At 48.5% G+C, this 15,848-nt stretch overlaps 1 protein-coding gene across 7 annotated transcripts in view; it reads right to left on the bottom strand.

Moving 5' to 3' along the window:
* Nucleotides 1–15,848, bottom strand: part of TANC1 (tetratricopeptide repeat, ankyrin repeat and coiled-coil containing 1) — a 237,793-nt gene that overhangs the window by 6,213 nt on the left and 215,732 nt on the right. For all 7 annotated transcript variants that reach the window (XM_070476149.1, XM_020880382.2, XM_020880380.2 and 4 more), the window contains 5 exons: nucleotides 6,771–6,904; nucleotides 5,197–5,320; nucleotides 4,685–4,860; nucleotides 1,809–1,941; nucleotides 570–661 (listed from right to left, as the gene is read on the bottom strand). In XM_070476149.1, coding sequence (XP_070332250.1) covers nucleotides 570–661; nucleotides 1,809–1,941; nucleotides 4,685–4,860; nucleotides 5,197–5,320; nucleotides 6,771–6,904 — 659 coding nt within the window. The remainder of the gene's footprint in view (nucleotides 1–569; nucleotides 662–1,808; nucleotides 1,942–4,684; nucleotides 4,861–5,196; nucleotides 5,321–6,770; nucleotides 6,905–15,848) is intronic.

Raw genomic sequence — 15,848 nt, forward strand, 5'->3', positions numbered from 1 at the left:
CTACTCTTTAAATTGTCTTTACATTTCTAAGGGAAAATGAGAAAAAAATTAATTTGCCTCCTGAGTAACTGAGTATTATATATTACTATCTTAAGTAAAAATCTGTCCAGAAACAGTTTCACATTCCAGAGGCTTATAGATACTAAAATGAAGATAATAAAGGCTTGGGAGATTGCATGATTCTTTTTCTTATGAAAATGTCTCCTGAGTGTTCCTTTCCCATGTCTCATGATTCCAGGCGCCAAAGAATTTCCTGTAGGATGTGCCCGTTAAACCAGAGGCAACTCTGCCTCCAAAGCAAGGCTTCAAGCTGTAAATCATAGTTACAGCTGCAAGGATTTGTTCAGAAATAATGGTTCCCAGACACAAAGAGTAGTGCGTTCCACCTGGAAGATTCTGCTGTTAAGATATCAAAGCCCAGGCTTGAGGCCAGGATGGCACCTCCCAGAACGTCTACCCGCTGAGCTCCATGCATCCTGTGTAACAGTACAGCTATATCCGGTACGCCCCCAACTAAGAGGCTGCTTGCAGGCTGTCACGGCATCCCAGAAAAGGGCAATACCACTTACTTTGTACATCACGTTTCCTTCCTCCATCAATTTCTGTAAAAGTATAATCAAAATATCAGGTTTGGAAGTAGCCATCGCCCAGGCAGCATTTCCTGCAAAATAAACATGTATTCAGAGGCACTCAGGCGGGCCTGGAGGCAAGGAGTTCCATACTTTAACACACCACAGCTAAGCCTATACACAGCTAGCACCCAGCCTCAGAGCACCCTGCAGCATCCTGCAGACCCTGGACAGCAATACAATGATGAGAAGAGAACGCTTATTAGCAGGGAGCTGCACCCCCACACACCGTCACTGCGGTGGAAAAAAGTACTGGGACACGAAGGCATCAGTGGGGCCTCGAGCCACCCTCCCTCCTGTGGAGATCTGCTTCCAAATCATCTCCCTACTCCCTGCGGTGCTGTCAGGACCACAGACAGGTGAAGGCAGGCCAGCGTTCACAGGCTCTCTCACGCTCGCCTCAGAGTCACAACCAAGTCCGCTCTGAGCCGTGCGCCCTGGCCCTGTTGCGCTCGGCCTCCCTGTCTCTGCCCGTGTCCCCTTCTCTCCCCCAGCGGCCAGCGCGGCCACAAGCTCCGTCTAAGCCTCTTCCCAACACGCACAGGCAGCGGCGCTTAAGGGCAGACCCAGGAGTCAGACTCAGGTTCACAGTGACCTGCCGCTCAGCAGGACCTCAGGGGAGCTATTCACCTCCTTCAGCTGGGTTCCTCCTCTGGGACGTGATGCTATTCTCATTCCCTCTCACAGGGTAGGTGACGATGAAATAAGGTCAAACAGGAAAGTGCTCACAATAGCTCCCGATACCATGGGCTGCTTAGTGATGTTCTCACCTTCATCGCAGTCCCTCCCCCAGAACTGCTGGCAGCCAGAGGTCTGACATGAAACCAGAAAAAGCCAGTGCTGTCTGGGTGCCCTTCCCCACACTCCGAACTGTGTGCCACGGTCCTACCTCTCAGAGCTCTCACCCTCGATATCCTTACGTCACCCATCTTGTCTCTGTAAGTCCTGAGAACTTTCTCTCCCGGAACGTGTGCTGGGGTTGCCACTGCCCTTCCTAGCAGACTAGACGCCGCCTCCCAAACAGTGGTCCTCACACTCGCCTGCTCATAACAACCACCCGCCAGCTCTTGCCCGCCCACCCTTAGCCCCTCCCCACGGAGCCCCCCAGAATAGTCCCTCACATCCTCTAAAATCTGAAGCTACCCTTCCTGTTGTTGCTGTGCTGAGGCGCTCACTGACCTAATTTGGCTCCTTTTCTCAGCAGCGTGACCACTACAGACGTGTTCCGACAGCCGATGGCTCTGTCCAAGGGCCGCATACCGCTGTGGTCCACGTGCTCAATCACAGCCCCCTTGTCCACCAGATACAGCACCTGCAGAGAGGGAGCACAGGCCCTGAGGGCACAGGCAGAGCGGCCCTCGCCTCACCCGATGCCGCAGCTGGCCTAACGGGATCCTGGAATGGAAATAAAGTTGACACAGGACAAAGTAGAGAAATTGCAACCCACAGCTCAAACCTGCCCTGCTAGAGTGATTTTGATGTTGGCAGTGAGGAAGGCAGGTAGACGCTCCGGAAGGGAGTGGGGAGTGTGTCCGCGCTCCCATACCACAGACAGGTGCATGCACGCCTTCACCTGCCTTCCTCACCCTGCTTCCCAGGCCACAGAGATGAGAGACAGTCACTTTTTCATCTCCAATTACTTATTAGGACGCAGGCTTCTGCCATAGCTCCCATGTGCTACCAGGTTACGGCAATAGGCACTCCAGAAATACTCAGATCCACACAGCCTGGATACAGAACCTGCAAAGGCTGGGATCTGCCAGACCGAATTATAATTCACTTTTAAGGCATAGGAAAGAGATTGAATATAGGGACTATAAAGATGGAAAGCTTAAGACCATGCTACCAAGACTGACTTGATATGACAAAACAGCTGTCACTTGGGCTAATCAAAGAACAACAGGAAAAACCACACTATGGTTTGATAGAAACAGAAATTGCCAGTAAAACTACTCTACTCACTGGAAAAATCTATAGATTACTTAGATTTTCATGTGGATCTGATACATCTTATCAGTATACCAGCTGTTCACAAACTAACACTAGAGGGATTAACATCCAGGATATGTAAAGAACTCCAACAACTCAACAACAAAAGCCTCAAATAACCCAATTTAAAAATAGGCAAAGCTGTGATAAGCCATAATGGACAGAATATTAAAAAGTATATATATATATGTATGTGTATATATATAACTGAGTCATTCTGCACAGAAATTAGCACACTGTAAATCAACTATACTTCAATAAAACTGAAAAAATAGGCAAAGTATCTGAACAGACGTTTTTCCAAAGATGACATACAAATGGCCAATAAACATGTGAGAAAATGTTCATCACTAGGGAACTGCAAATCAAAGACACAAAACAAGTTATTAACTATTAGGATGGCTACTGTTAAAAAAAAAAAAAACAGAGTAAAACAGAAAATAAGTGTTAAGAGAGGATATGAGAAACAGGTACACATGTGCATTGCTGATAGGATGTAACCACTATGGACATAGTATGAAGGTTCCTCAAGAAATTAAGAATAGTATTACCACTTGATTCAGCAGTCTTACTTCCGGGTATCTATTCAAGAGAATGGATAGATCTCCGAGAATTTGCAAGATCTCGATGAAATATTTGCATACCCATGTTCATAACAGCACTATTCATAACAGCCAAGAGGTAGAAGCAATGCACGTGCCCACTGAGTGGATGAGTGGATTAACACAATGAAGTAAATACATAAATGGAATATTACTCAGCCTGAAGGGCATCCTGACACATGCTATGACATGGGCAAACCTAGAAGACATAATGCTGAGTGAAATAAGTCAGTCCCCAAAAGACAAATATTGTATGATTCCACTTGTATGAAGGACCAAAAGTTGTCATTCAGAGAAACAGAAAGTATTGATAGAAAGATGGCTGCGGAAGCTGGGGGTGAGGGGTGGTAACAAGGACGTACTGTTTAGTGGGTGCAGCTTCAGTTTTACAAGATACAAAAAGAGCCTGGGCTTTGGCTGTACAACAACGTGAAGTGTACGTAACACTACTGAAGTCCTCACTTAGGAATGGGTACAATGGTAAATTTTAGGTCAGGTGTCTACACCCAATTTTTTTTTAAATGGTAGAAGACTAAGCTCCTTCACTGTTCCCTAATGGTGCTAAACTAGAGGGTCTGGTAAAGTAACAAAAGCAGAAAGAAAAATGTGGAGATGTGAGGTTTAGTTAAATAGCTGTCTTTGAAAATCAACACTTATGTACCTTTTATAATGTCCAGGAAAGTGTGACCATTTAATTCTAATATTACTGCCTTTTAAAAGCATCAGGCACAGATGTGCAGGGTAGGGATGGCTTCCGCCCCAAGGTCCACAGCTCCCAGCAACACCTGTCTGCCTGACTAATTCTCATGTTAGACACACGTAACTATTCATAAATGATCATTCTCAAGGAGCTGAACATTCCTCCAACACCTGCTTGGTGCATGGGATGTAGAGACTGACAAAGATGCAGTTTTTTCCCTGAAAGACATTTTGTGGTTCTTGGTTTATTAAGGTTTTATCCCTTCATTCCTCAGTCAGGGACTCAGGCATTTGACAAAGAGATAAAGACAGTGCCCAAAACATTTTATATTATTTCAAGACAAAGCTGCATTGATTTAAAAGCAAACCAACTAATTATTTGACCAGTAATTTCTCACATATATAAAACTGATTTTTAAATGAACTATATAGGAATTCTATTTCTATGAAAATTATAAGAAAATAAAACTACATATGCATGTGTGTACACATACTCATAGATGTGTGTTGCATCTGTGTATGTGTGGGCAGTTTGTCATCATGGAATTTTAAGCTTTTAAGATTCTATCAAAATCTTTACTCCAGTTCTGAAACAGACCACATGTCACAGAACTAGCAGAAATGAAAGCCACCCCACAGCACACGCGTACACCCCAGCCACACTGGGCCAGCATCACACACACTTGGGGATGGCTCGGATCCCAGATCAGTAGGCAGCCTGGCCCGCCTGGCGCGGGTGGGGAGCATGGCCACCGCGGTACCTACGGTCTCTGCGTCGCCGTAGAAGGCGGCCAGGTCCAGGGGGCTGCGGCCGTTCTTGTCCGTCTGGTCGATCTCAGCTCCCTCCTCCACTAGGAACTGGACAACAGGCCTGTGACCTTTCAGACACGCCCAGCTTAATGCCGACAGACCCTCCTTGTCCAGAGAAGAAAGGGCGGCACCTGAAAGAGAAGCCCATTCAATGTGACTTCGGAAAGGCCAGACCAGAGCAAACCCTTCTGCATCTGTAGGGGCCTGGCTTGCAGAATGTGGCCATCAGGCTGGTGAAATCTGAAGCTGATGGGTGAAACAATCGTCCCTGCTGTAGCTGAGAAATGGGTACATGGGATGCACCCCTAAACCCTCTGCTTGTGTGCAAGGCAGAAAACGTCCGTAACAAAAAGACTTAATAAAGAGATTTTTTTTAAAAAACTGAATCAGAAAGTACTAAACGGGGCTGCCAAAGCTCTTTTCTTTGTCCACCCAAGAGAAGCCCTCAAGGGGGACAGTGCCACTACCTTTTGAAAGGAGAAATTCCACGGTGCTCAGGTGCCCTTCGCAAGCAGCCACCATGAGGGGTGTCCGGCCCTGCTTGTCACTTAGGTTCACGTCACAGCCATGGTCCAACAGCAACCTAACAATCTAAAAGAAACACTCGGGATCACACACTTGCCACTGCATCTGAAATGACATGCTCTCTGCTGGAGCTGGTTGTTCCGCCTCTTAGAGGAATGAAAGGACTCTCTTCTTTTCAAAAACCCCTTTAAGTTATGTGATCCGTGGGGCTTGTAAAATCTTTATATTTTATTTCTTTGAACAGACTCTTCTTTCAAATATATGTTCCTTTTAACATGCCCAATTCATTACTCTATCTATAAAATAGGCACACACAAGGCAGCAATTTGAAGGAGAGGGGGATCCTGAGCACAGTCAGGCAATGACAGGACAGCCACTATGGAGCAGCTGAGCAGAACTAAATGGAGTGAGCCAGGGCCCCACAGGGTACTGATGCCAAGTTCTTGGTGGGGAAACACCTACCCTCTCCCCAGGGACAGCTGGACCCTCACACCAGGGGAATTTTACCAAGGCTTCCTGGATAAGAGTCTCTGCCTCAAAGTTACGCCTTTAAACAGTACATGGTGAAAGGGGGACCAAAAAAACCAGACAAGCATCTCCTACAATGACCCTCCCCGCGGGAACTGCTCTGCCTAGGGGACAGCGTTCCAGCTTCTCTCCCTCCAGGACCACATTTTAATGCCACCACACAGAAGGGGGTGAATTCCCACTGCTTTCTCATTCTGGACACACTAGCAAACGCTTCCAAGCCTCCTCACCACTTAGGGGACGCTAAGACCAGGAGAGAGGATTAGCCAGGACATCACAGGGAGCTGAGAGAGTACCAGGGAATGGGCGGTGCAAACCAAGCTTTTAGAACCGGAAAGGAGAAAAGCCAAAACCTTGGTGGGGTGCCCTCAAGGCTCCTACTGACAGAGCTGGCAGGAATCAGAAGGGTCGCGACTCCACAATGTAAACCCGGATCTAGAAAATTCTTCCCATAAAGGATGTGGTGAGAGCAGTTTGTTTTTATGCAGCTGTGTGTAACCTGGAGCCAGGCATGGGGTAGATACATGGTCAAGGGTTTACAAAATGAAGGAACGCAAGACTAAACCACTGCTCTCAGGGATCCCTTAATTAAGAGCAGTGAAAGAAAGCAGCCTGAATCACACTGCAGGACCAGAGGGAGACACTTCCTTTCCCAAAGAGCACAGCAGGACCACTCCTCTCCCAAGTACGCTGGACAAATGGGTCAGAGTGTCATGCCAACAACTCTGTTACTGCAAATCTCCTGACGACGTGACGGGCTTCCACCCAGCTCCACTCCCTTCCTCAGTCAAAAGGAAGTGGTTATGGGTCTCTGACCTGGTTACCAGCCTGCATGAATGACTATGCTAGCCGGTCAGATGTCTGCCCTGATGTCGCAGGACTCCCAGTACAAGTAGAAGCCAAGGATGTGAGAAAGACAGGGTCCAGCAGGGGAGATGGGCACTTTTCCCAACCACTGTTTCTGAAGCCTCTGGGGTCCCCTGGGTACCTGCCAATGCCCCTGGCGTGCCGCGCAGAACAGTGGAGGGACCCCTCTCCTGTTAGTCCGAGACACGGCAGCCCCACGCTCCAGCAGCAGCTCACAGACCTCCAGCTTGCCTCGTCCAGCAGCGGCCGTCAGGGCTACAGGGAGGAGGAGAGGGTTAGTATGAGAGCCACATGGCGGAAGCCAAAGGCCACAGATTCTCTGACACGCCCCCCCCCCCCCAACCCTGAGAGGAAGGGGACCACACACGCTGCCCCCATTGAATCTGGGTGGGCTCTGTGACACCTTTGACCAACAGAATACAGCAGAAATGATGCTGCACCAGTGTGTGGGCCCAGGCCCTGAGGGCAGCTTCCGATTCCTTGGAACACACCTTGGAACCAGATGCTATGCTGTGAGGAAGCCCAAGCAGCCTTGAGATGAGACCACTGGGAGAAGCTATGTGTGGCAGACATCCCAGCACAGAGCCAGCAACCCCGGCTACCGGGTGCGTGGGCCATCCTGGAAATGGAGCCCCGGACCCCACCAAGCCACTCTCTCACGGCAGCTCCATCTATGAGAGCCATCTCCACAAGCCCAGCCCAAATGCAGATTCAGGAGCCACAAAGCGTGTGTTCTATTGTCATCTTTTTTCACAGTAAGAGACAACAACAGATGGGGCAACACAAACACAGAGATGAGCATTACTGTCCAGCCTCTCTTCTCCCCCTAAAGTCATACATTTCAATCCACAAGAACTAATCAATACTGAGACAGTGAGAGTGTATCATACCATCCCTGCCTTCATGGATCTTAGAATCTCCATAACAAGTCCAGATCCTGGACTAAGAATGTCAAGAAAGCCAAAAAAAAAAAAAGGATGAGCAGACTGTGGAGGGACTTGTGTGCCCAGTTTGGTCCTGAGGCAGGCAGCTGCCGCGGGCAGGGGACGCTCTGCAGGGAGGCAGCCAAGGACAAAGCAGGAACTATGCAAAGGGAAAGAATACAGGCAGGAATCCCCAGGACCTCACGGCGGCACCTCCCCACTCCCAAGTCATGATACATGATGGGGGTGGGGAGGAGCGTGAGTAGCAGAGGGGGTCAGTTAGGAGAGGAGACCTGCTACGGCATGTGAACCACTGTCCAGAGGGAAGGACAGTGGCAGGTTGTGGGGGACAACCCCCGCCAGGACGACGCTCTTCGGCAGAGGACAGAAGGCATGAGGGTGGGAGAGAGACATGGCAGGAAAGGTGTCTACAATGCAGAGAAGGAAGGAGAAGCTTGAGCCTGACGCTGCAGCTCTAGTCCTGGGGCAATTCTTCTTTAAATACAGCCTCACCCCTTCAAACTCCTGGCATTCCTACAAATCAGTCAGATGCCTCAGCATGAAAACTGGGAAAACACAGCAGTAGGCCATTCACAAAAGGTGAAGACCAAAGGCCAGTAACTCATGAAAAGTGCCCAACCTCACAGGCAGTCCAAGTGACTGCAAAAATGAGACCCACTGCTGGTGGAAGACGTTCCTATCCTTCCTCCCAGCAACCCAGGTGCAGACGTGTGCCTGGAGGTGCCCCTGGAGCAGAGGTGCCTATGGAGCACAGAGAGATGCGTGCTCGTCACAGCCCTGAGCTGGAGCAGCCCAGCTGGCGTGAACCACCAACCCCATCAACCGATCACAGTGTGAACACTATACGGCAACCACAATAAATGTTACACAGCTAAATGCAGTGCGATGGGTCAGTCTCCCGAATTTAACACTGATTCCAAGGAACAAAACAAAGAACACACAGGGTAACAGTTTGGAACTGAGCATTACTGGGCGGCTGCAGGACAGGCCCCCAGCTGCTCCCTTTCCAAGAAGGCGGGGCCCAGCTCCCCTGTGAACCCAGGGGTCTCCTAGCACCCAGACAGCTGAAGTGGGGAACTGGGGGCTCAGCAGTGTGTCCTCTCCAGACACCCCTCAGGACAGACAGCATTCCTACTCCAACTGTCTTGACCTGGCCATGGCTTAACTCCCAGGACCACACACAGCAAAGGACAAAAATGTGACATAGAGACCCCATCTCCCTTGGAGGGACAAAGAAATCCTGTCTGCTTTACCAGTTTTCTGAAGATGGGGCAAACCAGAACAAACCACGGATGGATGGAGTGGACGCGACCAAGGGTCTCGACCCCAGGTGCCATTCCTATCTGTGTTATACCAACAGGCTAGTCACCACCCGTCACATGTCTAAGTTTGTAAATAAATTATATATAAACACTGCAAACAGACTAGTATTTATACTGGTTTAGGTATATATATATACTGGTTTAGGTTCAGATGGATCTGAATACCCGGGGCTGGTTTGTGACATGGAGGATGTGAGCTACTACCTGGGCCTACAACTCCTCGGAGACTTTCCTACCGTTAGGGAGCCCTTCCTCTGCAGGGAGCTGACTGTGGCACAGAACAGGCACACGCGCTGCACGTGGCCAGATGTGGGCAGGACAGCATGGACTGAACAAGCTCAAGGCTCTTCCATTTGATGAGCCAGCGGCTGATCCACCGTGACATTCCAGTCTCTCTTATTTGGTAAACAAGTTCCAACTGCATTATAAACAGGGCCTTTAAACCAAGATTTCTTTTGCAGCTGCCACTGACTTTTTTTTTTTTTGGCAACAACAGCACATCAAAAATGACAGCCCAGCACTAAAAATAGGACCCTGTGTTTGAAGAAGGCGCCAGAAGATTCAGAAGTTAGAGCAGCTGAAGTCGGAGAAGAGTGCCGCCCAGAGACGGGGCTGGATTCCCCTGTCTTCCCTTCCAGCCGGACTGGCTGCACTTCCAGTGATCAGCCTGCCTTTGAGATGGTAAAATGCCTCTCAGCGCAGGCTGGAGTCCCACACAGTTGGCCTAACAGGGATCACAAATTCTTAACCAGGCTCTCACTTTCAAATGACGCCCCAAACAGTGGGACCTGTGTTTCCCCTTTTTCAACTCCGACTGAATCTTTGGTGTCATCAGGACCCCTGAGGCTGGCGGTGGGGAGGCTAGGCATCTCAAGCTCCACCAGCCACAAGGATTTAAGAATACCATATTCAGAAACAAGAGAGACTGAAGACAATGAACCACGCTTAAACAAAACAAAACCACAGCAGAATTCTGCCCAGGAATTCCAGCTATTCTGCTGGAAAAACACTGTCCTCCAGGCTGACCACCAGCCTCTGACGAGGGTCAGTGCACTCGGCCTGGCCAGAGAAGGAGGGGGAGGGAGCAGGATAGGAGGAGCAAGCGCCTGACAGAGTGGCAAGACGAAGGGAATTTAAAGAGGAAGGAGGGAGAAAAAGGACTTGGGATGAAAAGGGGGCGGGCTCTAAATATCTGTGAGCTCACGGCACTTCTCAAGACCCACACTGAACAAAATCTCACCTACTAGCAAAATCCTCAACAAGATGGCATTTTTGTAGCTACATTCCCATGAAGGCATATATCACTTTCTGACTAAAATTTTTCCGCGGCAATACCATCTTCTGTCTTCAGAGCATGAGGAGATTTGTCGTGGCAGATGTTCATCTTAAGAAAACCCAATTCACACTCAGCAATACGAAACCCTCACTGAAAACATCAGGGAGAGATGGTTCTTGCTTAAATGGATCATTTGCAGGAATCTTTTACGAACTGAAGTTTTCTGAGCAAAGACATGATTTAAAAAAACTCAACTGTCAACTTGCCTGGAATGCAGTTATTCTATAAACAGGGCTGTTTATGACATTTTATGCCAGGTATGTCTCTCTCTCACACACACACGGGGATGTGTGGCTTAACAGGCCTGGGGGTTTCAACAACGGACTGTCGCCCCCAGCCCTGACATGCTTCTGCCCTTAGAAGGGTGACAGGTCGGAGCACACACACAGGCAGTTCCCTGTTTCTGGACAGTGACCTCCTCTTAGCTCATACACTGATGACCCAGGCTGCCCTCCCAGGCCCGAGCTGAGCACAGGAGCCAGCTGCAGCCGCAGAAGCACTTCCTGCCGGCTGAGATGGCCGTGAGAGGGACGGATGGGGGCCAAGGGGCTCCGCTTGGCTTCTGCGCTTGTGCTTACGGGTGCACTTTATTTCCTAACATACTGGTTTTTCCCATCTCTCAGAAAAATGGATGGAAAATGAACTGCAGTAAGCAGCAGGGTTTGCATAACGAGCTGTGACCAAGATGGAGACCATTAGATGTGACAAAGGCAGTGAAGATGGAACCTTGGCTGGAGGAGAACAAAGGTGAAAGGTATCATGGAATGCTGGGAATCTCTCGGCTCTCTTATCTAAATTATGATGCTTAGAAAAATAATTTAGAGTTTCAGTTTTTTAAACCTCTTTGGGAGTGGCAGCCCCTCCCCTTGCACTTTCTAATAACTGGCCTCTGGAGAAGTTGTTACCCCAGAGTTTACTCAGCCTGTATTTCGCTTTGCTGCCCCTGTGGGTCTGGGCAGGACTGCCATTCAGACAGGCTGGTCCCAAAGGTCTCTGACTGAATGGAAGTAGCTCCCTGACCCCTCCCAGAAAGCCAGGGGATACCCCCTCCTCCACCTTCTAGGACTGCATTTATAAAAAACCCAAGCTCACAGCCTTGTTTTGTGAGGCATTTCCTTCCTGGCTGAGGGAGGGGGAGGCTTCCATGAAAAGAATAAACTTCCCAACAGCTATAAATTCTTCATCTCCACAAAGACCTGAACCCTCAACAATGCAAAGGATAAAACGACAACGCAATAAAGATTGCTCTGACTGGAAAATGCCATTGCTCTGGGAGATGAACTCCCAGGAGCCTCCGGCACCCCTAGCCTTGGCAGATGCCAGTGCTGGAGGGTGACCTTACGAATGGGAAGCCAGTACTGCCAGAACACTCCCTGAAGGCTGTTTGGAACACCTTCCTCATTGTTCTGACCCTTCCTTATCATTCAGCATTTGGCACAAGTCTCCCAGGAGGGCCTGCAGCTGCAGGCCTCGGTGGGGTCAAGGAGAAGGAACCTCTGTTACAAGGCAACAGGCAGCAACCAAGCAGCACATGAAAATGTTGCCTCCCCCGCTGTATCAGCCCATTTCCCAGTGAACTATTTATAAGGGAAGGCAGGAACCAGATGTGAGGAACCAAGACACTCCTGATGTGCAACCAGTTCTAGAGTGAAAACACGCTGTCAGTCTCTGTACACAGATTAAACATGAACCTCAAGGTGCCAAGGAATTGTTTTAAAGAAATAAAATGTGCAACTGCCACAGGAGTTCACGTGTAACCAAACTTCTGTGTCCCTTATAGTCTCTTTCAATGATGCGCTTTGTGATTCTAAGGAACCTAGGTTTTTAGAACTTTTAAAGAAGGATAAGAAAACAGTGCAATGTGAGATTAAAGATGGCAGAGTAGGAAAAGAAAAAAAAAAATAAAGATAGAGTTAGAAGGACCTTGAGGTCATCTCCTCTCAGGAGGAAAATAAGAATATTCTGACATTTTAATAACATACTCTGATATTTGTAAAGTGCTTCCTACAGGACGCTTGATGGTCCTTCAAATTCACACATTTATTTATACACAACTAATGTCTATGAGGCAAGAACCACTCATCCTGGTTTTACTGATGAGGAAAATATGGCCCAGAGAAGTTAAAACAACTCATCTAAGGTCACACAGCTAGTGGGAGGCACGAAAGCATTTTGATGCCAGGGAGTCCAGTTGGAGTCTGAGTTCTTAACTCTCACACTTTGGCCCCTAAAGAATCTCCTTTTAAAAAATATTCAACCAATCAGACTAAGAATGTTGTTCTAGAACAAGGGTACCAGAAAATACTTTCCTTCTCCTGAAGAACTGTTAAACTTTCTCCCACAGACAGTAAGAATAAACTGTAATGAGTGTGTTCCCTTCTCACTGCGGTCACACAGCATCCTAAGGCCAGAACAGTAGCTCAGCCTGGCAAACACGCAGGGCATTACGGCAGGAATATCCATGCTGCTCCTCATGTCCTGTTTCTGACCTTTTTTCCCTTTCCTTATATATTTTATTTCAAAGAAGCCTCATCAAGTCCTTTGAGGGATAATGTGTGCTATAAATAACGTAAATTCAATTTAAAAGCAACTTCCTAAAATATGGGATGACATAAATCACGTTCCATACAGACTTTGTGCCAAAAATCTATCAGAAGAGTGCAGCTCTGACCAGCTGTCACTTCTAAAGTGTGCTGAGAATGCTCACATTTTGGGTTGATCCTCTTACACACCGCATTATTTAAAGCATGTACATTGTGCTGTTCCCTCCTCTCCTCAAAGGGATACACGTGAGCCGAGGAGAGCAGAGTTAAACGCAGGACCCCACATGAGTGATCAGTGCAAAAGGGGGACCTTCTGACAAAACCGTACTACACAAGTGTGTGCGTGCTCAGTCGCATCTGACTCTCTGAGACCCCACGGTCTGTAGCCCACTAGGCTCCTCTGTCCATGGGATTTCCTAGGCACAAATACTGGAGTGGGTTGCCATTTCCTTTTCCTCTTCCAGACCCAGGGATCAAAACTGTGTCTCTTGCATCTCCTGCACTGGCAGGCAGATTCTTTACCACTAGTGTCCAGGCTCAAAAACAGAAAGAATCCAAATATATTTCAACAAGAATTTTAAACAACCAAGATGACTTCTCGACAGGAGAGCAGGTGAACCTCCTGAGCTAGGAGGGAATGTCCCAAAGAACAAGCAGCCATGTTTGTGGGTAAAGATGCTCTAAGCTACCAAAATGCATACAAGTGCATGTTTTGCATGCACAAAGCCCAGGTTTTTGTTTTTTAATCAAAAGGAAGGAACTCACTAGAACAAAGGCCTCTGTGTACAGCAAAAGCAGCACAATGGAGATGGGGCACAGGGTCCTGCTAAGTGGTCAAGCCACCAGTCCATATGCACCTGAGATGCTTCTGTGGGCTTCCATGGGCTCCCTCCTTGCCCCTCACCTGCCCTGCAGGTCTGAGACACACAGTCAGTTGATTCCTGCTGTCCTCTCAGTAGAGGACAGGTCACCATGTCAGGGGCAAACCCCAGGTGTCTTCTAGGGCAGGAAGGGGACAGGGTGTGGACGCAGCCGGTCCCTCCCCTTCTCACCCCAATCCCCTCTATTGTTAGAGTGACCCCATGCCCATCTTCAGCTCCTTCCAGAGCCTGAGTTACCTCCTCCTCCAGTGCCTACATTACCCCACTTTGTTCCTCCCCTCCCACAGTCCTGGGTTACCCCCCTCCCCATTTCCCTCCCTTTAGGGTCCTGAGTTACCCCTCCCATCCTCTCCAGGGTTCTGGGTTACCCACCTTCCCCTGCCTTCCGAGGGCCTGGGCTGCCCCTCCATCCAGAATGCTGGATTGCCCCGCTTCTAGGTTGTCCCCAGCCTCATACTCTCTAAGGTCCTGGGTTACCCCTCTTTCATGCTTTTATGCTTAGGACAGCCAAAACTTCTACCTTGTTCAGAATGGACAGAAATCTGGATTTCCACCCATCTCACTGCTGTTTTCTAAAGCAAACCCTAGCAGAGGAAGGAATGCCTAAACAAGGACTTCCCAGCAATACTGATGAGACCTCCCCAGGACCTCCAAAAACTGTAGAGAAGTCACTTGCTTGTCTCTACAAAGCAAATTCCTTCATGTAAATTCTCCACATGTCCCAACAAGCAAGAGATCAGTTGTTTTCCTTCTAGTCTCTCACCTGAATTCTGCCTTGAGAGGTACCTAACCGGTGTGAAGGCCAAACTCAATCCAGAAGTCTCAAATTTCCTTTAAATTCTTAACAAATAAGAGCCCTACTCTCTCCAAAAAAAAAAGTAAAATCTGAAAGAATAGAGGGTTCTTTTAAAATCAACCACAAGGCATCCTGTTGCCTGATGTGCACGTGCAGGGTTCTGGGGCGGCTTTGGGTGTGATGAGCTCAGCTGTCCACGGTCCCTGCAGTGAGAGCGAAGGACACCTCACCGCCCCCGCCCAAGAAGGACAGGCAGAGTCCCAGAGCGGAAACTGAAGCAGTTGAATGGAGACGAGAGAGAAACTTTTAAAACAGCAAAGATGAAAAACAACTCATATTCTGGCTTCCTGGTCCCGTAAGGAAACAGGTGTGAGGACCCTCCCCCAAAACTGGTCTGGAAACGTCTCACACCCAGCTGAGGGGCTGGGCTGAGACTCAAGTCCCATCCAGAATTCCACGCAGAATTAGAGAAGAGTGACCGATGACTGGCATACATGCTGGACTAAACTTCCTCTGCAAATGATGATAATGAAGGTTACGCAAGTAAAAATCCCACTTGATTTACTGGGGAGAAAATTCAACCCTTCTTGGAAATTGAGGAAAATATAGTGTTCTTAACAGCTTAGCAATAAAAACAATATTTACAATGATTAAATTCCTTTGGCAAGTATTTACCAAGTAAAAAAGCATGAACAACATAAAAGAATACTTGACATGAAACATTTTGGTGAGACATCTAACTACCTCTGATGGGGCATCTCAGTTCATAACTTAGGGAAGGGCAGTCCTTGGGAGCAGTTGGCTGATGGGCAGGATGGCGTCCTACCCATGTGTGAAGCCAGGGCTCCAAGCCTGCTGCAACCAATTAGGAAGCAGAGAGGGATTTCCTAGGGACAACATGGCGCAGCACATTGGGGGTTGGCAGTCATGCTGGCGGTGCGGGGAGGGAGATGTTATGCACACAAAGATGGGGCTGGCACGGGCCATCTTGGCCTGTCAGTCATGTCCATGCCAGGGGTAGTTGCTAATAGCTAGGTGTTTCAAAAGATGCAGTGCAGCACCCAGCCACATAGATGACCGGGTCGAGGGCATCTTAGCCTGGAGTCCAGCAGCACATGACCTGCACTATGACAGACAAGACACATTGAGCCAGGTCCCAATGAGCAATGGGCTCCTGACCTCTTCCCTCCAACAACACAATTTCTCCCAAATTATTCTGCAAGGTGTGTTACCTACCCTAAAAGTTACACCTGTCTGCTCAGTCAACAGCTAAGTACCAAGCACCAGACAAGACCAGTGGCTAGTGGCTACCAGGCTGGATGTACAGATAGCAAGCATTTCCATCATCACATAAAGTTCTACAAGACAACATGAGAC

The sequence above is a fragment of the Odocoileus virginianus genome, chromosome 13 (genome assembly GCF_023699985.2).
Source record: "Odocoileus virginianus isolate 20LAN1187 ecotype Illinois chromosome 13, Ovbor_1.2, whole genome shotgun sequence".
In the NCBI taxonomy this organism is placed as follows: Eukaryota; Metazoa; Chordata; class Mammalia; order Artiodactyla; family Cervidae; genus Odocoileus; species Odocoileus virginianus.